The 26896-nt window shown below is 46.2% G+C and overlaps 2 protein-coding genes across 2 annotated transcripts in view; one reads left to right on the top strand and one right to left on the bottom strand.

The window, feature by feature from the left end:
* Positions 1-1133: 1133 nt before the first annotated feature.
* On the bottom strand, positions 1134-8847 carry LOC138821389 (ras-related protein Rab-39A). The gene is made up of 2 exons (XM_070013589.1): positions 8539-8847; positions 1134-1915 (listed from the first exon to the last, which is right to left on the bottom strand). Exons 1-2 carry the CDS (start codon positions 8763-8765, stop codon positions 1489-1491), a joined length of 654 nt encoding a protein of 217 aa, XP_069869690.1. The 5' UTR covers positions 8766-8847; the 3' UTR covers positions 1134-1488.
* Positions 8848-20775: 11928 nt separating this feature from the next.
* LOC138821298 (solute carrier family 35 member F2) overlaps positions 20776-26896 on the top strand; it is a 38368-nt gene continuing 32247 nt past the window's right edge. The window contains exon 1 of the mRNA XM_070013429.1: positions 20776-21348. Within this exon, the coding sequence (XP_069869530.1) occupies positions 21233-21348 (116 nt within the window). The 5' untranslated portion in view covers positions 20776-21232. The remainder of the gene's footprint in view (positions 21349-26896) is intronic.

Raw genomic sequence — 26896 nt, 5'->3', positions numbered from 1 at the left:
TCAAGGTAAATTGGGTCCTTTCTTTGAAATGTCAGTATATACATAAATTTGTTTTTCTTGTCTAAATGTAGTATACTATGAAAATGAAGGACCATTGAGTGTCTTTCATTTTGTTGATACAAATATTTGCTTAAAATATTCTGTTTGAAGCCGGGCACTGGCTCACACCTGTAATCCTAGGTACTCAGAAGACTGAGATCTGAGGATGGAGGTTCAGAACCAACCCGGGCAGGAAAGTCCGTGAGACTCTGATCTCCAATAAACCATCAGAAAACCAGAAGTGGCGCTGTGGCTCAAGTGGTAGAGTGCTCACCTTGAGCTGAATAGCTGAAGGACAGCAACCAGGCCCAGAGTTCAAGGCCCACAACCCACCAAAATATATATATATATATTTTTATTTGTTTGTTTGAAACCTAACATCTCTTATAAAACATACAAATTTCAGGAGCAATAAATCAGAGAAAAAGAATATAAAACTTATATTCAGCCAGGATCTAGTGGCTCAAACCTGTAATCCTAGCTACTCAGGAAGCTGAGATCTGAAGATTATGGTTTGAAGCCTGGGCAGGAAAGCCCATTAAATTCTTATCTACAAAAAAATCATCAAAAAAAACCCCAGAAGTAGACCTGTGGCTCAAGTGGCAGAGCACTAGCCTTAACAAAAAAGCTTAGTGGTAGAGTGCTTATCTAACATACACGAAGCCCTGGGTTCAACTCCTCAGAACCACATAAATAGAAAAAGCCACAAGTGGCACTGTGGCTTAAGTGGTAGAGACAGTGCCCAGGCCTTGAGTTCAAGCCCCAGGACTGGCAAAAAAAAAAAGCTCCAGGACAGTGCCCAGTTCCTAAGTTCAAGACCCAGGACTGACACACACATACACACAACACACATACACACTCCCCACATACAATTACAATCAGATAAAAGTTTTTTTAAAAAGTATTTCTAATGGCAAACCTGGTACCTTAAAAAGGATCTGATATTTCAGCCATAGCTAATAATTCTGAGATTGTTTACTTTGCAAGTGAAGTATGTACTGCTTCTAAATGCACTTGACTATAGAGTAATAAGTAATTCAAGAAAATGTTAACTCCTGATAAAAATGTTTTTAATCAGACTATATGTGTACAAAAACCCATTTAGAACTGTCAAGAAAAGTGAGTAATAACTGTCAAGAAAAGTGCGTAATATCGACGTGTCTGGACACTAAGGTCTGCTACATGCTAGCAAAGTGAGAATGGAGGTAATTACATAGACATTTGGGTTTCAAGAAAATGTTGACTGCTTTGCGTGGTAATTTCACAAATGACCCTATCCAGTAGGGTAACAAATAAGCAGAGTGCCGTGAAGCTAACCACTTATACACAGCATCATTGCAGGCAGGCTTATCACTTCTTAGATGCTTTCACTGTGTCATTCTGTGGTTAATGTTGGCATTCACACTGCGATGATACCCATCTACACTCAGTTCTTTGGCATGGCTGAAGTCAACAGAAACACTCTTTCCTGGGCTTTACCGCCTCTTCTGAAGAATGCACAGTATTTGGAACAAAACCACTTCTTACCCCTTCCCAGCCATCCTGAATACAAATCTCTCCCTTTTTAACAAGTTCATAGATGTCTCTGGTCAGGAGAGTGAAGGATTCCTCAACATTTGTAGCATCCTTAGCTGACGTTTCAATGTACTTCATTCCACAGTCCGCAGACAGTTTTTCTGCCTCCTCTCTTGTAACTTGACGCTGTGAAGCTAAGTCACATTTATGTCCCACCAGGAGAAATACAATTTGAAATGGCTGTACATACAATTTTGCTTCTTCCAACCAATCTTTCACGTGTTCAAAAGAGCGCCGATTAGTAATGTCGAATACTAAAAATCCCCCAACTGAGTTGCGGTAGTAAGACCGAGTTATGGATCTGAAAAATAAAGATAAAAAAGGTTGTAAAGGACATGTTATTTTGCCCTCCTTCAAATAATGGAGCACCAGCACCAATGTATAAGCCATATATGCAGAGTCTTAGCTGGATTGCAGTTCAGAGCCAGCCTGGGCAGGAAAGGCCGTGAGACTCTTATTTACAATTATCCACCTAAAACACTGGAAATGGAGCTGTGGCTCAAAGTGGTAGAGTACTAGGCTTGAGCAAAAGAAGCTTAGGGACAATGCCCAGGCCCTGAGTTCAAGCCCCATGACCCATATATATCTGAAGGAATAATTATACCCCTGTGGTTAAAATAGGCATTCTGGAAGATTAGACAAGGGTACAGGTGTTTGAAATCATGGCCACTCTATTTGAGCCACCTTCCTAGCCCCTTTTGCTTTAATTTTCAGACAGGGTCTCATACTTTTTGCTCAGGCTGGTCTTGGAGCTCGATCCTCTTACTTCCTCCTCCTGTGTAGGTGGGATTACAAGTATGTACCACCACCCAGCCCTACCCAGTAGTTTCCAAGTGTCTAGCAGTTAGGAACACTCAGGACATCTCTTGTGTAGCTTGGATAATGAATCCTCACAAAAGGGGCACACTGCCATCTACTGGTGGATCTTTTCCCTGCATTTTTATTAGCCCATATTAATTGTACAGTGTGGTGGGGGGCGGGGAGGGGGAGTGATACTTCCATATAATATACTTTGATCATATTTACCCCCTCTATTACTCTTTCCCCTTCAATGCATTGTAATGATCCCATATGTGGCTGACTTGTTTTATTCATATACAAAGCCAGTGGGGAAAGAAGAGAAATGACAGAGAGCAAAAAAATGTGAGAGAAAGAGATAACAACACTCCAAAAAGAAAAGCTGTCCAGAACTATTAGTAATGTAGTCATTTACACCAAGGCCACTGAGTGGCTAAAAGCTAATCAGTTATAGAAAACAGTAAATGAATTAAATATTTAGAAATCCATCAACATTCGACATTCGACTTATGCCATGAGAATAAACCATCTCTGGCAAGTTTCTTCTAATCGGGAGCAGGCTGATGAAACCAAAGATGAGTCATAGTATCATGCTCCTCCCCCCCACACCCACCAAGAAGAAAGATGGGTAATTCTTGGTGGATATTTCCGAACTTTAGAGGGAACTTGTATAGTATGCTGTGCTTCTACGATCCATTAAGCAGGAGACCTAAAAGGCTCCCAGCTTTAATAGGGCTGAAAGCAAGAGTACATCTTGGGCTAATCTAAGCTATAATGCAAGCAACTTTGCCACTTGGGCCATCAGATCTAATGGCACTGGCCTAAAGTGTCTAGAGCAGACCAGGATGTTCCATGGAGCCCAGGGAGGCTTCCATTACACCATTACAGGATCCACTCCAGAATAGCAATGTGCTCTTTGGCAAAGGATACTACGTTTGTGGAAAAAGATTATAGCTTGGATAGGGCCCCAAATGCCTGACCATCATCATCCAATGACTGTGCAATCTGAATGCTCACTGCTGAATGCTCACTGCTCCCTAGCTATTTCCAGTTCGCCAGGCTGGAAATTCATCACCAAGCCTAAGTCTCAGTTATAGGCTCCAATGTGGAGCAGGCCCTGGGTAGAACTGGAGAAACAAGGCTCACGCCCCCAGCACCTCACATACCCACACACTGGTGCCCAACTCCACCAGCCCATGGCCTTATCTAGATTTTCCTAGAAAATACTGACTTTGGGCTCAGGTTTCAGAGCTTCAGTCCGTGCTTTCTTGGCCCCATGCCTGTAGGCCCTGGTAAAGCAGAGCACCAAGGAAGCGAGGGTGTAGTGGAACAGAGATGCTCACTGATGACAAAGTGCATTTTGTAGAAAAGCAGTACTTCAAAATGTTCTCTGCAAAAGGAGTCTGGGTTGGGCCACACTGTATCTGGGAGTTTTACACTGTGTGTTAACATAGCAAAAGCTCTAAGAAGGGCTAGGAGTATGGCATTATGGTACAGCACTTGTTTGTAATGTGCGTGGGGAATGGGGAGAAACTCAAGAAATCCAGCAATGATCCAGCATTTCCGAAAGGACTGGATCAAGAAACCCTTTTCTGCCGAGCGCTGGTGGCTCATGCTTGTAACCCTAGCTACTCAGGAGGCTGAGATCTGAGGATCGTGGTTCAAAGCCAGCTGGGGCAGGAAAGTCCGTGAGACTCTTATCTCCAATAAAAACCACTAGAAAACAGGAAGTAGTGCTGTGGCTCAAGCAGCAGAGCACTTGCCTTGAGCTGAAGAGTGCAGGGACAGTGCCCAAGCCCAGAGTTCAAGCCCCACGACTGACCAAAAAAAAAAAAAAAAAAACCCTTTTCTGGTGTTGTGAATGCGGCCTTGTGGAAGAGTGCTTGCCTAGCATGATGAAGCTCTGGGTTCAATTACTCAGTACCACATAAACAGAAAAAGGCAGATGTGTCGCTGTGGTTCAAATGGTAGAGTGCTAGCCTTGGGCACAGAGAAGCTCAGAGACAAAACTCAGGCCCTGAGTTCAAGCCCCAATACTTGCAAAACAATAACAACAACAACAAAGTGTTCATTTCCTTGGTAGTTTTTGGCATTGAGACTTTTCCCAGGCTGACCCGGATTGTGTTCCTCCTATTTATGCTTGCACTGTGGCTGGGATGGTAGATGAGACCTACTCTGCTTGGCTATTGATTGCATCCTACCTTTGTCCTATTGGCTTTAAACTACAATCCTCCCAATTTTGCTTCTGGAGTAGCTAGGGTTATAGGTATGAGCTGGCCAAGCCTGGGTGGGTTTAGTTTCTTTTCTTTCTTTCTTTCTTTCTTTCTTTCTTTCTTTCTTTCTTTCTTTCTTTCTTTCTTTCTTTCTTTCTTTCTTTCTTTCTTTCTTTCTCTCTTTCTTTCTTTCTTTCTTTTCCTTCCTTCCTTCCTTCCTTCCTTCCTTCCTTCCTTCCTTCCTTCCTTCCTTCCTTCCTTTCTTCCTTTCTTTCTTTTTCTTTCTTCTTTTTTTGGGTTGTGGGGCCTGAACTCTGGGCCTGGACGCTGTCCTTCAGCTCTTCAGCTCAAGGCTAGCACTCTACCACTTGAGCCACAGCGCCACTTCTGGCTTTTTCTGCTTATGTGGTACTGAGGAATGAAACCTAGGGTCTCATGCATAAAAGGCAAGCACTCTACCACTAAGCCACCTTCCCAGCGCAAGCATGTGTTTCTTTAACTTGGAAATTTAACATTTTTCCTTTCTAAAATGTAATTTTCTTACCTTTTTTAAAAAACTCGGGGCCTAAGCTCTGTTCCTGAGCTTTTCTGCACAAAGTTAGTGCTCTACCATTTTGAGCCACAGCAATACTTCTGGTTTTCTGGTGATTAATTGGAGATAAGAGTCTCATGGACTTTCATGGCCAGGCTGGCCTCAAACTGCTATCCTCAGATGTCAGTGTCCTGAGTAGCTAGGATTACAGGTCTGAGCCATTAGCACCTGGCACCTTTGTTATTTTTTTGAGTCTTGTTGTAAAACCTGGGCAGGCTTGAACTTTTGGTCCTCCTGTCTCACTCTCCCAAAGCTGGGATTAGAGGCATGAGCTACCATACCTGGCTGATTTTGCTTCTTTCATGCTATGCAAGTAGTTGTCATGTACTAGAGTATATTAAACACTGAAAATGGATACTAATTGTGATCACTATTATTTGCTATTTTATTGTTCTGTTTGTTTATGGCATTGAGCTATCCCCAGGTTGTCTAAAGTAGGGGTGGCTCATGCCTGCACTTCTAGGCTGAGATTTGAGGATGGAGGTTCAAAACTAGCCCAAGCTGGGTGCCGGTGACTCATGCCTGTAATCCTAGCTACTCAGGAGGCTGAGATTTGAGGATCGCTGTTCAAAGCCAGCCTAGGCAGGAAAGTCCGTGAGACTCTTATCTCCAATTAACCACCACAAAACCAGAAGTGGTGATGTAGCTCAAGTGGTAGAGCATTCCACCTTGAGCTGAAGAGCTGAGGGACAGCAACCAGGCCCAGAGTTCAAGCCCCATGACCAACCAAAAAACCCCCAAGAAACAAAAAAACAAAAACAAAAAACTAGCCCGAGCATAAAAGTCCAAGAGACTCTTATCTGTAAATAACCAGCAAAAGGCCAGAAATGGAGCTGTGACTCATTAGAGTACCAGCCTTGATGGAAAAAGCTAAGCAAGAGTTCAAGGTCCAGTACCAGCACACAAAGGAATAAATAATGTATGTCCCTTTTGCTAACTTATGTATAATCATGAATAAACCTCCAAAGAAAATATTTCCCACAAATGCTTCATGATATGATATTTTTCCTAATAGTAGTAAAGAATCTTCAAGAGCTTTGCTATGGAAAAAAACTGTGCAAAGATATCTATGATTCAAAATAGATTTTTTTCGTGCCAGTCCTGGGGCTTGAACCCAGGACCTAGGCTTCTTTGGCTCAAGGCTAGCACTCTACCATTTAAGCCGCAGCCCTATTTCCTGCTTTTTTTTTTTTTAAATAGTTTTGTGGAGATAAAGGGTCTTACAATAGCTGAGTAGCTGCTCTAGAGGCTGAGATCTGATTGTGTTTCATTGCCAGCTCTAGTAGGAAGGTTTGTGAGACTCTTATCTCCAATAAACTACTCAGAAAATGCTAGAAATGGCACAGTGGCTCAAGTGGTCAACCGCTAGCCTTGAGCAACAAGAAGCTCAAGGACAGCGCATAGGCCCAGAGTTGAAGCCCCAGGCCCAGCAAAAAAAAAGAAAGAAAAGAAAAGAAAAGAGAAAAAGAAGGCTTATTAATGAAGGGGAAAAATCCTTGACAGAATTTGTATTTGATTTGTATAAATCAAGTCAATAACCTTTAACACTTCTCTGAAGACTGGCCTGGCCATCTTTCCAACTTCATTAGTAAGAAAATGAATGTACAAGCAAGCTAAGCAGTTCCCTGCATATCTCCATGAATCAGTGTCGGAGCTGGGAATGCAAGCCAAAACTTTGAATGTGGGCCATCCTCAGATGTAGGCTGATCTCATTCAGAACAGAGGCTGCCTGGGGTGAGGGGAAGCATGTCTGGGAAGTCCACTCCCAGAGTACTGTATTTCACAAGCACAGAACTGACTGCAGAATGCAAAGGGCTCTCTTAATTGAGTTCTGCCGCACAAGCGGATTTGGGGGAAACAAAACATTGCAATACATCAAAATTGTGAAATATTCAGGAATTCATACTATGTCCCTTACTTTTTTTTTTAATTTACAAATCACGAGTTGTCTTTGTGACATTCAGTTCCCCCAGTGAACATTGAAAATGAAACTCATTTACCTTCTGTTCTCACACCAGAATGTTAAGCAACATAAAGTAAAAGTTCCTGGCTGGGTGTCTGTGGCTCATGCCTGTAATCCTAGCTACTCAGGAGGCTGAGATCTAACGATCGCAGTTCAAAGCCAGCCCAGGCAGGAAAGTCCATGGGTCTCTTATCTCCAATAGATCACCAAAAAACCGGAAGTGGCACTGCGGCTCAAGTGGTAGAGCACTAGCCTTGAGCTGAAGAGCTCAAGGGCAGTGCCCAGGCCCAGAGTTCAAGCCCCACAACCGATGGGGGGGAAAAAAAGAAAAAAAAAGAGAAGAAAAAGAAAAGTTCCTGAAATTGTTTTTTCCAACAAAGCCCCCATGCTGACACACTGGAAAAGATTACTCCATCCATGCAGCATGCACAGCAGCACACACACCTCAGCGGTGTGCATGTCCTGATATTGTATTTAGCTGTCCTGCAGCATCCACTGTCAGGGGTCAGGCTCCACACTGGGGGATGGGAGGGGTTCGGTTATCACCGCAGCCTGTGAACCCTGCCTAATGAGCTCCAGCAGGGACCCGACCTGGGGCTCCTACTTGACCGCTCTCCCGGCCACACAGAGGTGGAGGGGGGGGGGGAGTCTCTGGAGAAGAAGCGCTGGGGAGGACAGAAAGAAGGAAGGCGGCATGAGAGGAGGGTGAGTGAAGGAGAGTTTAGGGGAGGAAGAGAGCGGTGGAAGGTAAGGGCAGGGGCCCCTCCACGCCTGTACATCCTTATTAGTCAGGAGATTTGAGAGCTGAGGCTGGAGGTTCGAAGCCCATCCTGGGCAGAAAAGTCCGAGAGACTCTTTCCATCTCCAATGCAATCAGCAGAAAGCCGGAAGCGGAGCTGCGGCTCCAAGTGGTAGAGCATTAGCCTCGAGCAAAAAAGAAAAAAAAATCAGCTCAGGGACAGCGCCCAGGCCGCGAGTTCAAGCCCCAGGGCAGATACCAAAAGGAAAAAAAAATCCAACAAACGCACACCAAACCAAACCAACAACAAACCAAACCAACACAAAGCCGGGGGCAGAAAGAAGTGAGCCAAAGAGGGAGGAGGTCGAGGGGACCCCGGGTGGGCAACCAAGAGACCAAAGGGGGGAGGGCGCAGAAAATGGGCGCCAAAGAGAGAAGTGAGAAATTGCGGAGGAGGAAGTCGTCCCTGGAAGAGGAGGGGCGAAAGGGGAAGGGAAAATGGAGCGAGCGCACTTTGGGGAGGGAAGGGCCGGGGTGGGGGGGGGGAGCGGGAGGCGGCACCCCCCTTCCCAGGCCTCCCCCCCCACAGGCCCCCGCCCGGGGTGGGGGTGACTCCTACCTGAACCGCTCCTGTCCCGCCGTGTCCCACAGCTGCAGCTTGATCCTCTTGCCCGGCTCGATCTCCAGCAGGCGGGAGAAGAAGTCCACGCCGACCGTGGGGTCGCAGGCCGGGGAGCGCAGCCCCGGGAAGCGGCCCTGGGTGAAGCGGTGCAGCAGACACGACTTGCCCACCGTGGAGTCCCCGATCACAATGAGGCGGAACTGGTAGATCCAGATGGTCTCCATCGCTCCCGGGGCTCGCCCGTTCCCGGGGCCGAGCCGCCACACCCGCCCTCTGCGGGGCAAGTTCGCCGGCGGGAACTGTCCCTTCAGCACCTCCGGGGCGCCAGCCCGCAGCCTTCCAGCATATTCCTGCGGCAGCGCCCGCCGCCCGGTCCCCGCCCTCTCGGGCGGGAGGGGCGGGGCCGGGCCGGGCTTTAGGGGCGGGGCCTCGTGCTGGAAGGAGGGGCAGCCCTCCTCCCTCCTTCTCCCCCCTACTGTGCTGGGGAGAGTGAACTTCCATCCCTAATCTCCGTATATCATTCCACCTCAGAGCTGATTGGGCCTCGACCCGAAGGTGGGTGTGGCGAAGGGACGTGACAGCTGCGATGACCAATGAAAATGAACCAAGAGCTCGACTCCGGGAGGATCAGCCAATGAAAAGTGAGAGTCATTCTGTGGCAGCTGAGGGCTCTGATTTTTGCAAGTCTCCGCAGGCTGTGGAACTTGCGGTGACGCTGTTGCTCTTCGGCTTGGGGTGGGTTTGTTAACATCCCGTTTTTCTGAAGATCTGTTAGTGGCTTCCGGCCCTTGCAGAGCGCCACCTGCAGGGATTATTCGAGAACAGGATAAAAATTAGTTTGTAGAGCTGAATGCTTCTAGAAAAGGCTGTCCATTGCTGTGTTCTACTCCCTTCTCTGTTTCTAGTATCACTGAGGAGAATTAGCCCTGAGTGTCTCTGGGCCCTTCAGCCCGGGGAAGAAGGAAAGGGAGAAAAAGTGAAATATTGAAATAATCACAAGTTCTTGCCCTTCTCAGACTTTATACTTAGGGAAAAGGCTACAGGTGGTCTCTTAGCTTGTGTTTGGTCAATGATCAAAGCAGACTTTTAAACTCTGGGGATTTTTCTCATCTCTTTCCTCAAATAATACCGAATTCAAGATTTATCTTTGAGTGGCTGGGAAGGTGGTTCAGTGGTAGAGAGGTTGCCTAGCATGCATGTGGCTCTGGGTTCGATTCCTCAGCACCACATAAGCTGGAAATGGCGCTGTGGTTCAAGTGGTAGAGCTCTAGTCTTGAGTAAAAGAAGCTCAGGGACAACACCCAGGCCCAGAGTTCAGGCCCCTACAGGGGACACACACACAAACACACAAAAAGGTTTATCTTTGGAAAATCAAACCGTCTTAGAGTGTAGGCTTTCTAAATCAGAGTGTTCAAAAATTGCACTTTTTTTCTGCTTTCTTTTCATCATATCAAACTTTCTGTTCTTTCTTGTTTGGGAAGAAGAGACATCACTTTAAAGAATGTGGTTAATTCCTTGTCATTCATCCTCTACCTTCATCCACCAGCCTCACCTCCTACTCACTATCATCTGTCTTTTATTATAAATCTCGGGCTTGGAAGGTGGCTCAGTGGTAGAGCGCTTGCCTTGCATGCATGAGGCCCTAGGTTCGATTCCTCAGCACCACATAAGCAAAAAAAAAGTTGGAAGTGGCGCTGTGGCTCAAGTGGTAGTGCGCTAGCCTTGAGCTGAAGAGCTGGGGACAGCGCCCAGGCCCAGAGTTCAGGCCCCACGACCGGACCCAAAAATAAATAAATAAATAAAATAAATAAATCTCCTTGGCTTATTAGCACCCCTCCAGTTAGGGATAGCCAAGTGACAGAGTTCTGACTACAGAGTCACAAGAGGAAAAAGGATTTGTGTGTGTGTGTGTGTGTGTGTGTGTGTGTGTGTGTGTGTGTGTGTGTTGTGTGTTTATGCTGGACTTCAGGCTTGAATTGGGCACTGGCTGAGCTTTTTTTGTTCAAGACTTAGTGCTCTATCACTTGAGCCACAGCTCTACTCCTGACTTTTGGTTGGTTCATTGGAGATAAGAATCTCACAGACTTTCCTGTCTAGGATGGATTCATGATCCTCAGATCTCAGCCTCCTGAGTAGGAATGATTATAGGCATGAGCCTCTAGTAGAGACTCTGATTCATTTTTTAAGTCCTTTTTGTTGATATAATTAAGTTTGTTTTGTAACCAGTGGTTTTGTTAGGTTTTTTTTTATGTTAGTAAAGCTGCTGGCATTTGGCTACATATGAATTGAAAGTTGAACTTGAAATGCAAATGAAAGTTTTCTGTTTTTATCTGATTTTGAGAGAAAAACAAGTAAACTAAGGTATGAAAATAAAACACATTTAACTTCAGAGTATTACTAGCTGATTTATTTTGACAAGTGTTTAAATTATTTAGCTCTCCTAGATTTATTTGATTTTAATTATTTATGACAGCACACTGCAGTGCATTAGTAAATGTCTTAAAGAATGTTTTGTAAAATGGGCAGGATCTCGGTAGCAATATCACTGTAACTCTGCCATTTAATTTCTGCTGACAAGTGGGTTGAGTTTGTATGGGTAATTGTAAGAAACATTAAGGGACAGCGCTCAGGCTATTGATTATGGATGACACTATTTTCTTTTTCAATTCTTCATGCTACTATAGTCGTTCAATACTTTGCAAAACTGTTAGCAGTTCAAGAAAACTTTCGATTCATTCTTGAGCTTTAAAATACTATCTTTATGTGCACTTAATGCTGAATACCCAAGTTCCACCAGTTCTTACCTAACTTTTATGTATTTATTTTTTAGTCATGGGGCTTGAACTCTGGGCCTCAGCCCTTCAACTCAACGCTAGTGCTCTACCCCTTGAGCCACAGCACCACTTCCAGTTTTCTGGTGGTTAATTGGAGGTAAGAGTCTCATGGACTTTCTTGCCCCGGCTGGCTTTGAATGGTGATCCTCAGATCTCAGCCTCCTGAGTAGCTAAGATTATAGGCATGAGCCACAGGCACCTGTAGTGTGTGTGTGTGTGTGTGTGTGTGTGTGTGAGAGAGAGAGAGAGAGAGAGAGAGAGAGAGAGAGAGAGGGAGGGAGAGAAGGAGGGAGAGAGAGAGAGAGAGAGAGAATACTGGGGCTTGAACTCAGAACCTGGATGCTGTCCCTTAGCTTTTTTTGCTCAAGGCTGACAATCTACCACTTGAGCTATAGCTACACTTCTGGAGTTTTGGTAGCCAATTGGAGATAAGTGTCTCATTCTCATGTTTGTGATCCTCAGCTCTCAGCCTCTTACATAGCTAGATGACAAACATGAGCTACTGCCACCTGGCTGTCCCCTTAGTTTTATTTTTATTACTCAGTTGTGCAGTTATGGTACAACATACCTAGATTTCATTTTCATTATTTCTTATGTGCTTATTTTAGAAGTTGTATGGGCCAGGAAAGGAATTCAGCCAATAATACCTGAAAATGAAGGAAAGAGATATCTTTCAAGACTTGGACAGAAAAAGAGTAAATGGAAACTGGGAGGAACTTTTCTCCTAAGATCACTAAGTGTTATTTCTCCCTCCCCCCACCCCCCCTCCCCCGCCCCATCAAATTGTAAAGAATTTGAAGACAAGAATTAAGTCTGAGCCAGGTACCTGTGATTCATGCCTGTAATCCTAGCTACTCAAACAGACTAAGGTCTGCAGGATATGGCTTTAGGCCAGTCTAGGATGAAAAAGTCTCTAGATTCTATTTCCAAAACAATCAATAAAAAGGCACAGCAGAGTCATGGCTCAAGTAGTAGAGTGCCAGCAGAGCAAATTTTTTTTTTTTTTAATTTTTTTTATTGTAGAGATACTATACAGAGGGTTACAGCTACATGAGTGAGGTAATGAGTACACTTCCACTTCCTCTTGAACATTGTTACCCCCTCCATTGTTTTCCCCCTACCATCCCCTCCCTCCCTCCCTTCCCCAAGGTTCTTTTTTTTTTTTTTTTTTTGATCGTGATTAAGTGATTACTTAATTTCCGGAAATTCACAGTATTGTGGAATAATGATGCTCATTTAAAGTCACAAGTTCATTCTAACTTTCCTGGAGCAAATTGTCTATCACAGTCTGTAATATATAACGGTGCTCATATGTTATATACCATATATGTGATCAGCAGCATGGGGATATTTAGTAGTGGTTCAACCAGATGAGTGGGAATTCTTTGTTTCTTAAGTCCTGTTAGTTTTGTCATATCACCTAACATTTTGGATTCATCATCCACTTATCAGGGAGACCATGTACTGTTTGTCTCTTCGTTCTTGGCTTACCTCGCTCAACATGATTCCTTCTAGCTCCATCCATTTCCCTGCAAATGCCATTATTTTGTCATTTCTAATGCCAGCAGAGCAAATTTAAGACTCTGAGTTCTAGTACCAGTACTGCCCAAAGCAAAAAGAAACCCAGTCTGATTTATTCTTGCACCCTTTCTGCTACCTAGCAGAACAAATGGCCAGAGCATGTTTGGGAATGAAGGACATGTGGCTAAAAATATCTTTCAAATTGTGAACATCATAGATCACATATAGAAGTGTGTCATTTGTATTCAACTAGTACCTGGTCAATTGATTTTCTTTTTTTTTTTTGCCGGTCATGGACCTGAACTCAGGGCCTAGGTGCTGTCCCTCAGCTCTTCAGCTCAAGGTGAGCGCTCTACCGCTTGAGCCACAGTGCCACTTCCGGCTTTTTCTGTTTATGTGGTGCTGAGGAATCGAACCCAGGGCCTCATGCATGCAAGGCAAGCACTCTACCACTGAGCCACCTTCCCAGCCCTGGTCAATTGATTTTCAATAGTCCCGTATTTAGATACTTCAAACAAAATTTCCATCTAAGCATATTGGGTTATTGATCCATTCTGTCTAATGACAAGTGACTCTGATGTTTTCATCTGTTTGGAACCTTGTGTACTTTGGTCATACAAATCAATGACAGATTGGCATTGACCAGTACTTTCAGATCATCTCTGAAAGAGAAATTCAGGATACTGAGCTGCGACAAAACAGTATTGTGGCTGTGTACTATTGTCTCATGCCTATAACCCTAGCTCTTCAGGAGGCTGAGATAGGAAGATGGTAGTTCAGAACTAGCCCAGGAAGGAAAGTCTATGAGATTCTTATCTCCAGTAGCCAACAAAATGCCTGAAGTAGAGCTGTAGTTCCAGTGTTAGAATGCTAGCCATGAGTAAAAAGGCTCAAGAACAGTGTCCAGACTTAGAGTGCATGTACACGCGCATGCACGTGTGCGTGCACACATGTATACACACACACACACACTCAGACAATGGTTTGTCTTTGTGAGCATCAAGTATAGTAGCAATAAACATATTAAATACACAAGTTGCTACAAATAAGACCCTTTAAAACAAGGATTTAAAAATTAAGCCCTTGGGGCTGGGAATGTGGCTGAATGGAAGAGTGCTTGCCTAGGATGCATGAAGCCCTGGGTTCAATTCCACAGTGCCACATAAATAGCAGAAGTGGCGCTGTGGCTCAAGTAGTAGAATGCTAGCTTTGAGCAAAAGAGGCTCAGAAACAGTGCCTAGTCTCTCCCCAGGACTGGCAGAAGAAGAAGAAGAAGAAGAAGAAGAAGAAGAAGAAGAAGAAGAAGAAGAAGAAGAAGAAGAAGAAGAAGAAGAAGAAGAAGAAGAAGAAGAAGAAGAAGAAGAAGAAGAAGAAGAAGAAGAAGAAGAAGAAGAAGAAGAGGAGGAGGAGGAGCAGGAGGAGGAGGAGGAGGAGGAGGAGGAGGAGGAGGAGGAGGAGGAAGAGGAGAAGAAGGAGGCGGAGAAGGAGGAGGAGGAGGAGGAGGAGGAGGAGGAGGAGGAGGAGGAGGAGGAGGAGAAGAAGAAGAAGAAGAAGAAGAAGAAGAAGAAGAAGAAGAAGAAGAAGAAGAAGAAGAAGAAGAGGAAGAAAGAAGAAAGAATCCCTTATATGTGGAAGTTAGGTCTAAATTATAAACATATATGAAAACATCCAGGGCCATATGAACACGTACACAAACAAGTTGACTAAAGTATGACATACACAGGAAGAAATTCCAGTCGTGTAAATCCTTTGAACCACTAACTCATAGCATAACAAAATGAGTTCTAGGAAACTGAAACATATTTTGTAGAAGAGGTCAAGGGGTGGGATGGCAGATAAATAGCAAGAGGAAGGGCAGGCAAATACAGTTATGGTATTCAGTGTCAGTATGTGTAAAGGAAGCCAGGGAACTTAACGGGATAGATAGGGTTGTGGGGAGGAGGGGGAGAGTGATGGAATGTGTGATGATGAACAAGATTCATTGTACTCATAAACTGATTTGTCCAAATGAAACCGATTCATACAATTACTTAAAGATAACAATTTAGGGGCTGGGAAGTTGGCTCAGAGTGCTTGCCTTGCATGCCTGAGGCCCTGGGTTCGATTCCTCAGCACCAATAAGCAAAAAGAAAAAAGCTGGAAGTGGTGCTGTGGCTCAAGTGGTAGAGCGCTAGCCTTAAGCTGAAGAGCTGAGGGACAGCGCCCAGGCCCAGAGTTCAGGCCCCATGACTGGACCCCCCCCCCAAAAAAAAATACTTTCATCTAGCCTTTTTTTTTTTTTTTTTTTTTTTGTCATTCATGGGGCTTGAGCTCAGGGCATGGACACTGTCCCTGAGCTTTATCACTCAAAGCTAATGTTCTACCACTTTTGAGCCACAGCACTACTTCTCATTTTCTATTGGTTAATTGGAGATAAAGAGTCTCTAGGATGTTCCTGCCTGGGCTGGCTTCCAACTGCTATCCTCAGATTTCAGCCTCCCGAGTAGCTAGGATTAGAGATGTGAACCTCAACCACTTGGTTTTTCTTCTCCCTTTTATTCATTTATTTTTAAATATTTATTTGTTTATTTTCAATGCTGGGGATTAGAACTCAGAACCTCATGCATGCTAGGTAAGATCTCTATCACTAAATTACATCCCTAGCACTCTTCCAGCTTAATCACTTGTCCATTATAGTCATCTATAGCTACTACATTGTGCCATAGGGCACCAGACTTTGGAAAAACTCATCGCTCTCCCTCCTGGTCTGAGAGGTCTGCAATAGAACAGAAACATTTTTATATTATTTTCTCTTGAAATTTTGAGAGTCTTCTCTTTTTTTTTTTTTGTCGGTCGTGGGGCTTGAACTCTGGGCCTGGGCGCTGTCCCTCAGCTCTTCAGCTCAAGGCGAGCGCTCTACCACTTGAGCAACAGCGCCACTTCCGGTTTTCTAGTGGTTTATTGGAGATAGGAGTCTCATGGTCTTTCCTGCCCGGGTTGGCTTTGAACCGCGATCCTCAGATCTCAGCCTCCTGAGTAGCTAGGATTACAGGCGTGAGCCACCAGCGCCCAGCTGAGAGTCTTCTCTTTATCCTCCTCCTCCTCTTCCTCCTCCTCCTCCTCCTTCTTCTTCTCCCTTCTTCTTCTTCCTCCTCTTCCTCCTCTTCCTCTTTTCTTCCTCCTCCTCCTCCTCTTCCTCCTCCTCCTCCTCTTCCTCCTCTTCCTTCTCCTCTTCTTCTTCCTCCTCCTCCTCCTCCTCCTCCTCCTCCTCCTCCTCCTCCTCCTCCTCCTCCTCCTCCTCCTCCTCCTCCTCCTCCTTTTCCTTCTTCTTGCCAGTCCTGGAGCTTGAACTCAGGGCCTGGGCACTGAGCTTCTTTTGCTCAAGCCAGAAGTGGTGCTGTGGCTTCCACTTGAGCCACAGTGCCACTTCTGGCTTTTTCTGTTGATGTGGCATTGAGGAATTGAACCCAGGGTTTCATGCATACTAGGCAAGCACTCTGCCACTAAGTCATATTCCTAGTCTATCTTTCATTTTTAAGAGCTTAATTATATGATGTCTAGGGGGTTGACTTAGGGAAGTGACATTTAATTGGTTACTTTCACCTTCCTTCACTGGGACATTTATATCCTTCTCTAGGTTTGGGAAGTTTTCTGCTGTTATTATTATTTTGAATGAGCTTTCTTCCAACAGAAGGAAGAATCAGTGAACTTGACGAAAGACACTAAGGCAACACTAAATTGAGTCATATGTTGAGTGTCAAAGCCACAGGGTCTCAGAGTCTTGGGAAGAGGGTGGATTAGGACCTAGGCCCTCTCCAAACTTGTGTCTGATCCAATAGTGCCCAGGTGTCTGCTCGGATATCATGGCCAGTCTATAACTTTGTGGGCTTTGGTGTTGGATCTCATATAATATGAAGGGTTTGTGCCCTGCTCTCCAGCAGGTGGAGTCTAACTACCTGTTCTTCTGTCTGCTGTTGGGGGAAGGTGGAAGTTACAGCCAGTTTGCTTGGTCTTAAGGCAATTCCAGTGTGTTTCATGGTGTTTTTTAAACCCAGAACTTCAGTTTATCTCCCTTTCTACGCAGAGGGCTTTGCTTGCTGTGCTGAGCTGTTTGGAGTGGGAGGAGGCGTGGGGAAGGACATTCTTCTTTCCTTCCTGTGTTTTTCATTAAGTCTTTGTATTTTCTTATACTAAAAGCAGACATTATGGCCTCTGACTTAATTGATCTACTTGGGTTGTAAAGTTTGTCTGATAAATAGCCATTCAATTTGGTGTGCCTGTGGGTAAATGATCACAGAAGAATCTTAAAAAAAATGTAATTGTTATTATAAAAGTGATACACAGGCTGGGAATATGGCTTAGTGGTAGAGTGTTTGCCTAGCATGCATGAAGCCCTGGGTTTGATTCCTCAGTACCACATAAAGAGAAAAAGCTAGAAGTGGCACTCTGTTTCAAGTGATGGAGTGCTAGCCTTAAGCAGAAGCTCAAGGACAGCGCGTAAGCCCTGAGTTCAAGCCCCAGGACTGGCAAAAATAAATAAATAAATAAATAAATAAATAAATGTGATATACAGAGGGTTTTCAGTTACATAAGTCAGGTAGAGTACCATTTGGCCGGGGGGGGGGGCCTTGTCAGGTGGCCTCTTTGTGTTCAAGGCTAACATTCTACCACTTGAACCACAGTGCCACTTCTGGCTTTTTCTGTTTATGTGGTACTGAGGAATCAAACCCAGGGCTTTATAGATGCTAGACAAGCACTCTGCTACTAAGCCACATTCCCAGTCCCTTCCCTTGCACTTTTTGTTGGTCATGAGGCTTGAACTCTGAGCCTGAGCGTTGTCCCTCAGCTCTTCAGCTCAAGGCTAGAGCTCTACCACTTGAGCCACAGTGCCACTTCCAGTTTTCTGATAGTTTATTGGAAATAAGAGTTTCATGGCTTTCCTGCCCAGGCTGGCTTTGAATTGCCATCCTCAGATCTCAGGCCTCCTGAGTAGCTAGGATTACAGGCATCTTTGAAGCTATCTTTCTTTGCCTAAACTTCACAATGAGTTCTGTACAGATACTGTGGAGGAGGTCCAATTTAAGGTGATGTGATGGACAGGGAAATACCAGGTCTAGTTGGAATGAGGAAGTGAGTCAAGATCAGGAAATGGGTCAGATGGAGCACAGAGAGGAAAAACAAGCAAACAAACAAGGGCTGAAACTGTTCTCAACCATGCAAATTTTAAACCACCGTTGCGAGAAAGAGACAGCTAATCAGCAATCAATAGGGTCTACAAAACGGGGAACCACCAATCAAACCAAGCTAGTTGAGGCTCTGAGATCAAATCCTAATATTTGTGCACATATGCGCGCGCACGCACGCACACACACACACACACACACACACACACACACACACACACACACAAGCCAGCCAAATACATAAGCTCACTCCTGACTGTCTCTGCACACTGTTGGTTGCCCCTTTGGCTGGTTAGTTGCCCACTATGTCTTTCCTGACCAATATCCTAATATTAAGACCTTTGTTTTTCTATTCTCTTACTTTGGTAAATTCTCTTACCAGTCCATGAACTCAGCTCTAAGACAGAATCATTGCTCACTACCTGGCTAGGGATTGGATCTGACCTTACACCATACCAATGTCCAAGGTAGTCCAGTCTGTTACAAAAAAAGGCATAATATGACCGGATGCTGATGGCTCATGCCTGTAATCCTAGCTACTTAGGAGGCTGAGATCTGAGGATCACAGTTTGAAGCCTGCCAGGGCAGGAAAGTCTGTGAGACTCTTATCTCTAACAAACTACTCAGAAAAAGCTGAAAGTTGGGATGTGGCTCAAGTGGTACAGTGCTAGCTTTGAGCACAAAGGCTCAGGGACAGTGCCAAGGCCCAGAGTTCAAGCTCCAGGACTGCAAAAAAAAAAAAGGAATAATATTGACATATAACCTATATTCCTCCTCTTGTCTATTTTAGTTTTGTTTCCATGACTTAATTCTTTTTGATTGCCTGGTAGGCATGGAAGTATGTGTAAAGATATTTAGTTATTGGTGGCTTCTATTAAAAGGGAATCAGAGCCTCACCTATTCAAAACATGAACTAGACATACCCACTGGGGTACATATACCTAGCCTCTCCTATACTCTGTCAGGATCCTAAACTTTTCCTCAATGCTTACAAACCAAATACAACAAGCTAGTCTTATTAATAGGGAAAGACTTTATTTGAAAGAATTACTGCAAATCAGGGAAAGGTCCCAGTGCTTGGAAGCGGGGCGGCTCCCTGGCTGTGGGGAAGTAAAGGAAAGGGTGGCTGACTCTTAGTAGATTAAACAATATTTCTTACCCCTGGGGTGGGTTTACTCTTAGGAGAGACTTCTGCTGTGGTTCAGCTTGGGTAGGTAAAAGTTCAGAGACTTTGGTTTAAAGCTGGGTGTGGTGATTAATACCTGTAATCCCAGCCCTGGGGAGGTTGAGACCAGAGATCTGAATTCAAGGCCACCTGGAATGGCATAGTAAGATCTGTCTCAAAAAAAACAATTTTATTTTTCTTGGTTAACAAGCATTTTGTTCTGTTTGGTGAGAGGGACTGAGCAGCTCAGCCTCTCATGACGGAGAATGGGAATGTGGAGAGTTTGAGAGGTAACAAGGGGTATTTCTTCTTCCTATAGAAGCCATAACCCTTTGACTGGGGCCAGTGGCTCATACCTGTAATCCTAGCTACTTTGGAAGCTGAGATTTGAGGATCAAGGTTGGAAGGAAAGTCAGTGAGACTCTTACCCCCTTAATTACCAGAAGACCTGGAAGTGGCACTGTGGCTCAAAGTGGTAGAGAGCTAGCCTTGAGTAAAGAGCTCAGGGACAGCACCCAGGCCCTAAATTCAAGCCTCATGACCGAGCAGGAAAAAAAAAAGAAGTCATAACCCAGAAGGTATTTCTTCCCACTTGTCCTTTACGGGAACATGAAGTAGGTGATGTCTTAATCAGCTTTCTAGGAGTTGAATTGGACATTAAGTACACCTCAAGATATGGTTGTTTACTGGAAAGTCAGCAGAGCTCATCAACCTTTGCCTCCAGCAAGAGAACAGTTCAGGGAGACTTCACATCAAAGTAGTGAAAGTGATAGGTAAGTTTATTAGGAAAGAAAGATTGGCTGAGAAAGGAGACTCCATGACCTGATGCCACAGGAAGATGGAACTCGAATTCCTCGCTAGCCATCTTCAGGGGTACAGACATTGGCTTCAGGTTACAGAGGGAGAATTGGGGCAGAGGATGAGAAAGGTGTGTCTACTGTGGCTTGGTAGACTCAGTGTTTATCTCTGCAAGGCTTGCACTCTACCGATGAGCTACCTTCCCAGCCCCTCAGTCTTTATCTCTGGATGAAATCTCTAGAAGTTCGCATTTTATCCTGTGTCTAGACCTCTTGAGGGTTTTTTATTTTAACTTTATTTTTTGCTGTTTCCATTAAGAAGGTGCTTTGCCTGGTGTACAGTTTGACATCCACTCCAGATGCTAACTCGTGCATCTCCTTTTTCCTGGAGCCCAAATGCAGCAGCGAATAACTCAGATCAAAGGACACAGAGCAAAGTTGGGGGGCTTTTAGTTAATTAACAGGGCCCAGCAAACACACACACACACACACACACACACACACACACACACACACACACACACACACACACACACACACACACACACACACACTAAAAAAACAAAAACATCTTTTGGGTTGCCTGCGTTAGAGGTGCAGATGGCAGGGGGGAAAAACACCAAACAGCCAATAGGAGGGAGAATGGGAGGGAGGGAGGGAGGGGATGGGGGTGGGGTGCGGGAGAGGCCTGGGGAGGTGGGGGAGAGGCCCTCTGGTGCTTCCAGTTGGCAGAGTTCTTTCTTGGGGTTAGGGCGCCCTGGGCACCGTGGCCTCAGTTCACCTCGTTTACTGATTTCCAGCAAGGAGCCATAAAACCCTGAAATGCACGTTAGGTGTTGTCCAACACGGATGCCGAACTGAAATATGTGTACGAATATATAATACATATCTGTAAGAAGCGTGTATCGCCTTTCTTCGCCCGGCTGCCCGGGAAGGTCCGGGGTTGTCCTGGGCAAGCGCGGCTGGCCTTGGCCCTTGGGACTCGACAGTTAATGATTTGTCGCCGAAGGAGCCCAGCCCCAGATCGAGAGGGACGCGAAGGACGGAGAGCGGGCGAGGAGCCCGGAGCCGGCCGCGGCCGAGTCCCCGGGTCCCCGCCGGGCGCCGGGCGGCCTCGCACAGGCGCCGCCTCGCGTCTCTCCCCGGCCCCGGCACTTTGGCGGGTTCCGGGCGCGGAAAGCGCGCGCGCCAGGTCGGGGGCGGGGGGACCCCATGGAGGCGGACTCGGCGGCCAGCCCGAACCCCGGGGCTCCGGAACCGCAGGCGGTGGGAGCCCCGAGCACGATCGGCAGCCTGCTGTGCCGGATCCGTGGTAAAGTCTTCACCTGGTGAGTGAGGGGCTCCCCGGAGCCGGGGTGGAGGAGGAGGAGGAGGAAGGGGAGCGCGGCCCGGCCCGGCGCGCGAGCAGGGGACGCGCTCGCACGTGTCTACCCTGCCCCGGGGGCCCAGGTGGCGGCGGCTTGGACTTTGGATCGGGGCGCTGGGGCGAGCGCACCGGGGAGGTTGCGCTTCGCCTGGTTTCCTGAGGGCGCTTGGCTGCCTCTCAGCCATGGTGGGGATGCGTTTCAGGGGATGGGGTGGGGATCCACCCCTGGGAAGTGTGGTTAGATTCCCCGGTGTCACCCCCAATCCACCCCCCCTCCACCCCTGTCCCGGGCCCCGCGATGCTGTAAGGAGGCGTGGTGCACGCCCGGGAGCCTGGCTAGGCGGATGATCGCGGCTTCCATCGCCGCCAATCCCATCAGACAGGCCAGGGTGACCTTCTCCACCTGGGCTCACTCAGGTGAGACACCCAGGGAAGTTTTGGGCGGTTGTATTGGGTGGGGGTGTTGTTGTTGTTGTTTGACAGAACCTGCCTTAGATCTTGCCCCCCCTACTGCCCCCAGCGAGGTCACATGGGCATCTCCGGGGCTGCTTGGCCAGGGAAACCCCCTTTTTCTGGTGTCGCCCAGCCCTGTGGGATGTGGGGAGAGAGGTTTGGCCGCGGCTTTGGGGAGAGCGTTTCTGTGGTTAATGGAAGCCTTCAGCCTGGAAATTATAGATGGCCCAGGACCTAAATAAGGAAAGCCATCTACGGAGGGCTGACGGTGCGGCCCTTAGCAAGTTGTGTGGAAAATACCATGCCATCCTTAAGTACTTCAGGGGATGGCACCAGTCTTGCCAGGAGCTGACCTGTAAGGGGTGGAGCCTGCAAGCCTGGGTGTAAACACTCTACCATCACTCCCCACCACTGGCACCTGATGAAATGGGCATTTGCTCCCCCTGTCTCTTATTTTGTTTATTTACTTATTTATGCTGCTGTTGGGGCTTGAACTCAGCCTAAATGCTTTCACTGAGTTCCCCCCCCAGCCCCCTCCTGTCCTGGGACTTGAATCTGTCCTTGAACTCCTTTTGCTCAAGGCTAGGACTTTATCATTTGAGCCACAGCATACTTCCCGACTCTTGTGTGATTAGTTGTAGATCGAGTCTCCAGGATTTGCCTGCCTGGGCTAGCCTTGAACCCACTACAATCCTCAAATCTCAGCCAGCTGAGTAGCTAGGATTACAGGTGTTTGCCACTGGTGCCTAGCTTTGGGCGGTGGCCTCCTCCTCTTCCTCTTCCACCTCCTTCTTCATTCAAGGCTAGCACACTACCACTTAAGCCAAATGTCTACTTTTGGCTTTTTGGTGGTTAATTGGAAATAAGAATCTCATAGACTTTTCTGCCTGGGCCTGACTTTGAACTGTGATTCTCATATCTCTGCTTCCTGAGTAACAAGGATTACAGGCACGAGCCACCGGCACTGGCTTTTGCTCCCCTTTATTTTATTTATGTTTTTATTTTTGCTGGTCCTGGGGCTTGATCTCAGCTCCTGAGTAGTTAGGATTTGACATGACCCACCGGTGCCCAGCTTCCCTTTATTTTAACAAAACAAATTTCTCTTTGAAGCTAATATCCTAAAAAGCCATGCCATTTTCCAAACTAGATCAATAAAGGTGTATGCATTTTGCTATATGAGTGACTATAGTTTTAAATAGACTCCTATGCCTAAAAGGGAAAGTTGGCCAAAATTCACCACGTGTCCTCTAGTGCATATATCCTGGTAAAGTAGCTGTAAGTGCTCAGGGAGGCAAAATGGTGGCCTGGACAAGGACACAGATTCTAGATTCAAATCCTGGCTTGTTGGCTTTAGGTTGATCTCTGTGTTCCAGTTTTCCACTTGTAAAATGCAGGACCTACTGGGCTGGGTGTTTAGCTAGGTCAGTGGTACAGAGCGTGCTTAGAATGTGTAAGACTCTGGGTTCAATCGTTCCTCTTTCTCTATCGTTCCTCTCTCTCTCTCTCTCTCTCTCTCTCTCTCTCTCTCTCTCTCTCTCTCTCTCTCTCTCTCTCTCTCTCTCTCATACACACACACACACACACACACACACACTCTCTGTTTCTTTCCCAGCCATGAGACAGCACTTACACTGCAGGACTGTAAGAGAATTTCTTGGTTGACTGCACCGTCGTGGGCAGACAGCTTGGCTCATTTCAGTGCCAGGCATGCGTTCCTGATCACTCTCAGCTCTCATCATTTTTGGGTGATGGGTACGTGGAGTACCTGCTCCAGGAAATGAGGGCTTTTCATTCTCCCGGTTATGTGATGGCTATGTTGGCATATCTTACATGATGCCTGGTAAGGGCATATGTACATTTATATATATGTATATATATATATATATATATATATATAATCATACTCCTTTCATAGTGCAGTGCTGGACAGGGATTATTCATTCAACAAACCTTGGACATGAACAATATTCTATTTTTTATTTTATTTTTTGGGTCCGGTCATGGGGCCTGAACTCTGGGCCTGAGTGCTGTCCCTCAGCTCTTCAGCTCAAGGCTAGCGCTCTACCACTTGAGCCACAGCACCACTTCCAGCTTTTTTTCTTTTTACGTATGTGGTGCTGGGGAATCGAACCCAGGGCCTCATGCATGCAAGGCAAGAGCTCTACCACTGAGCCACCTTCCCAGCCCAGACATGAACAATATTCTAGAGCCTAGACTCATCTCCTACTATGACCCTGATTAGTATTTAGTTCCTGCTCTCAAGAAGGTACATAACCAAAGTAAGAAGTTATGGTGATTGCCATACAGTAAATACAAAGTTCACTGAGGACACAAAGCAGGGTAGAGATCAAAGATCAGACTTCACAGGTGAGCAGGGATGGGGAGCTTGAAGCATTAAGTCAGAGAGGAGGAAGAGCAGCGCAGGCTCAGAGGGCTGCAAGTCCAGGCCCAAAGCCCTACAAGGAGCCTGGTGTGAGAAGGGTGTGGGCCAGAGGAGAATGAGGACAAGATCCTTTTCTTAATGTAGCAAAGGGCTGATCTGACCCTTTGCTTTCTCCTTTCATTTTTGCTTTCCTCCTTTGAAAGAGTGAGATCTAGACCCAGTCAATCTTGGACAACCTTCCTCCCTGTACCGCATTCCTCTTTTTATTATGAGATTAGAAAAATCTGTTTCTGGACTCAAGAAGCCAGTAATAATCATGCCGTGTGTGTGTGTGTGTGTGTGTGTGTGTGTGTGTGTGTGTGTGTGTGTGTGTGTGTGTGTGTGTGTGTGTGTGTGTGTGAATACACAAGTTCTCTAGTCTTAGGTGCTGTCCTTGGGCTTTTTTTTTTTCCCCTATCACTTGAGCCACAGCTCTGCTTCTAGCTTTTTAGTGGTTAACTGGAGATAAGAGAACATCTCGTGAACTTTCCTGCCCCGGTCTGGCTTTAAACTTTAAACTGTGATCCTCAGATCTAAGTCTCCTCCTGAGCAGCCAGGATTACAGGCATGAATTACTGGTGCCTGGCTCATGTCTAGTTTTGGTGATCTGTTGTAAATAGTGTTTCAGCACATTTTGCACTGAACAATTTTTTAAAAACAGTTCTTTATTGGAGGCCAGCCTGCACACTGTAGGATGTTGCAGCACCCGAGTCTCTACCCACTATGTGCCTGAATAGCATAGCAGCCCCATCTCTTTAATACACACACACATACACACACACACACACACACACACACTGCCCATAACAATCAGAAATGTCTCTAGACATTGTCATACATCACATCTCCTGGGAAATGTGGGTGTCCTGTCTTGTGAACCTTCTCATGGCCTATTGTTTTCAACTGCCTCATAGCATTGATGGCTTTGTGGTCCCAGGTAATTTCATGGGAAGCTGTTGGCCAGGCCTTGGGCCCGAGTTCCTCCAAGGGACTTTGGATGGGGAAGAGATTGGAGAAGAACCACTGTGGGTTGGTCAGCTGTCCTGGGAGGAGGAGGAGTCTGCCTTTAGGTTGTGGCCCATCAGCCTCTGGAGCTTGGAGGGGGGTGGGAGGAATGGTTGCTGGTGGGATGGTCTGACCTGTTTTGTTACTTTCTTAACACTGTAAAGAATTGTGAAAGACCAAGGATAAAAGCCTCTGCATAAAAGCCTCCACTAAACCTGTGGCCGCTCCTTTCTAGACTGCTGTCTGAGCCCTTGTCAGGGCCTGGGCACTGTTCTGAGCTTTTGTACTTAAAGCTAATGCTCTACCATTTTGAACTACAGTACCATTTCTAGCTTTTTGTTTTTGGTAATTAATTGGAGGTGAGTCTCATGTTTGTTTGTTTGTTTATGCCAGGGCTGGCTTTGAACCATGATCTTCACATCACAGCTTCCTAAGTAGCTAGGATTACCCATGCTCAGCTGCCTTAGTTAATTTTGAGGCAGGGTCTTTCTTGCTTTCTGTCTGGGCGAGGCTTAGTTACGATTCTCCTACTTGTGCTTCCGCATGGCACTGGGGATGGCAGGTGTGGACCACGTGTCCAGATACTATGCTGGGCTTACAGGTACACACACACTACCACACCCAGTCATTGGCCAAGACGGAGTCCCAGGAATTGACCTTGAGTTACCCGCTCCTGAATTCCACCTCCCAAGTAGCTAGGATCGCAGACTTGAGCCATGGTGCCCAGCTTCCAATATGCATTTTAAAGTTTTTAACTGGGTGCTGAGAACCTTGGGAACTTGCACTGGATTTCCTACCAGTACTCTTTTATTTTTTGTTTGCTAGTGGGAGCTCAGTGGAAAAGTTAGGGAGTAATGGGAGTTGGCTGAGTGCGGTTGGGAGCAGTAGAAAGGTGATCAGGGGGAGGAGTGTGAGACAGTTTTTCTGGTTGGAGACCCGTGGGTGTGGAAAGACTGGAAAGGACACTGGTGACTCATAGGAAACACCTCCTGTTCTCCCTGGGCCAGGTCCCCGGGAGCTTTGTAGGTCAGGCGGACCCTTCTTCTTTCTTCCAGTGCCTTGTTGGTATTTGATGAGTGCATTGGATGGGTTCTTACAGAAATCCAGCTCCCTACTAGCAGTGTCAAAAGTGACCTTATTATACTTCATGGAATGGTAGAGGGCCACACTGCCAAACCACAGTCACACTAGGGTAGCTGCCAGTGCCCGGAACCTAACCACAGCCTGACTTCTCTGTCTGGGTTCTGCCTCTGTCTGTCTGTCTCTCTCCTTTGGTGCTGGTCCTGGAGCTTGAACTCAGGGCCTGAGTACTATCCGCCAGCCTTTCTGACTCAAGGCTAGCGCTCTGCCACTGGAACCACAGCTCCACTTCCAGCTTTTTTCCATGCTTACTTGGAGATAAGGGTTTCGAGGGCTTTCCTGCCAGCGGTTGGCTTGGAGCCTTGATCCTCCACTCTCAGCCTCTTGAGTAGCTAGGATTATAGGCATGAACCCCCCAAAACCTGGCTATCCATCTGGGTCTCTTATTGCTTTCTGTTCCTGGTGACCAGTGGTTGTCTTTATCTGAGGACTTACATTTTACAGTGTGGAACTACAGGAAACAAATAACAAAAGGCCTTGAATTTTGAAT

The sequence above is a fragment of the Dipodomys merriami genome, unplaced genomic scaffold (assembly GCF_024711535.1).
Source record: "Dipodomys merriami isolate MVZ:Mamm:240054 unplaced genomic scaffold, mDipMer1.0.p SCAF_91, whole genome shotgun sequence".
Classification (NCBI taxonomy): Eukaryota; Metazoa; Chordata; class Mammalia; order Rodentia; family Heteromyidae; genus Dipodomys; species Dipodomys merriami.
This window is presented reverse-complemented; position numbering and strand designations above follow the sequence as displayed.

What these genes read in the sequence shown, in the direction of transcription:
- LOC138821389 (XM_070013589.1), bottom strand. Translation starts at nt 8,765, where the DNA reads ATGGAGACCATCTGGATCTACCAGTTCCGCCTCATTGTGATCGGGGAC. An exon ending in GCGGGACAGGAGCGGTTCAG is followed by an intron (nt 1,916 to 8,538) that starts GTAGGAGTCACC and finishes TTTATTTTTCAG; the next exon opens with ATCCATAACTCGGTCTTACT.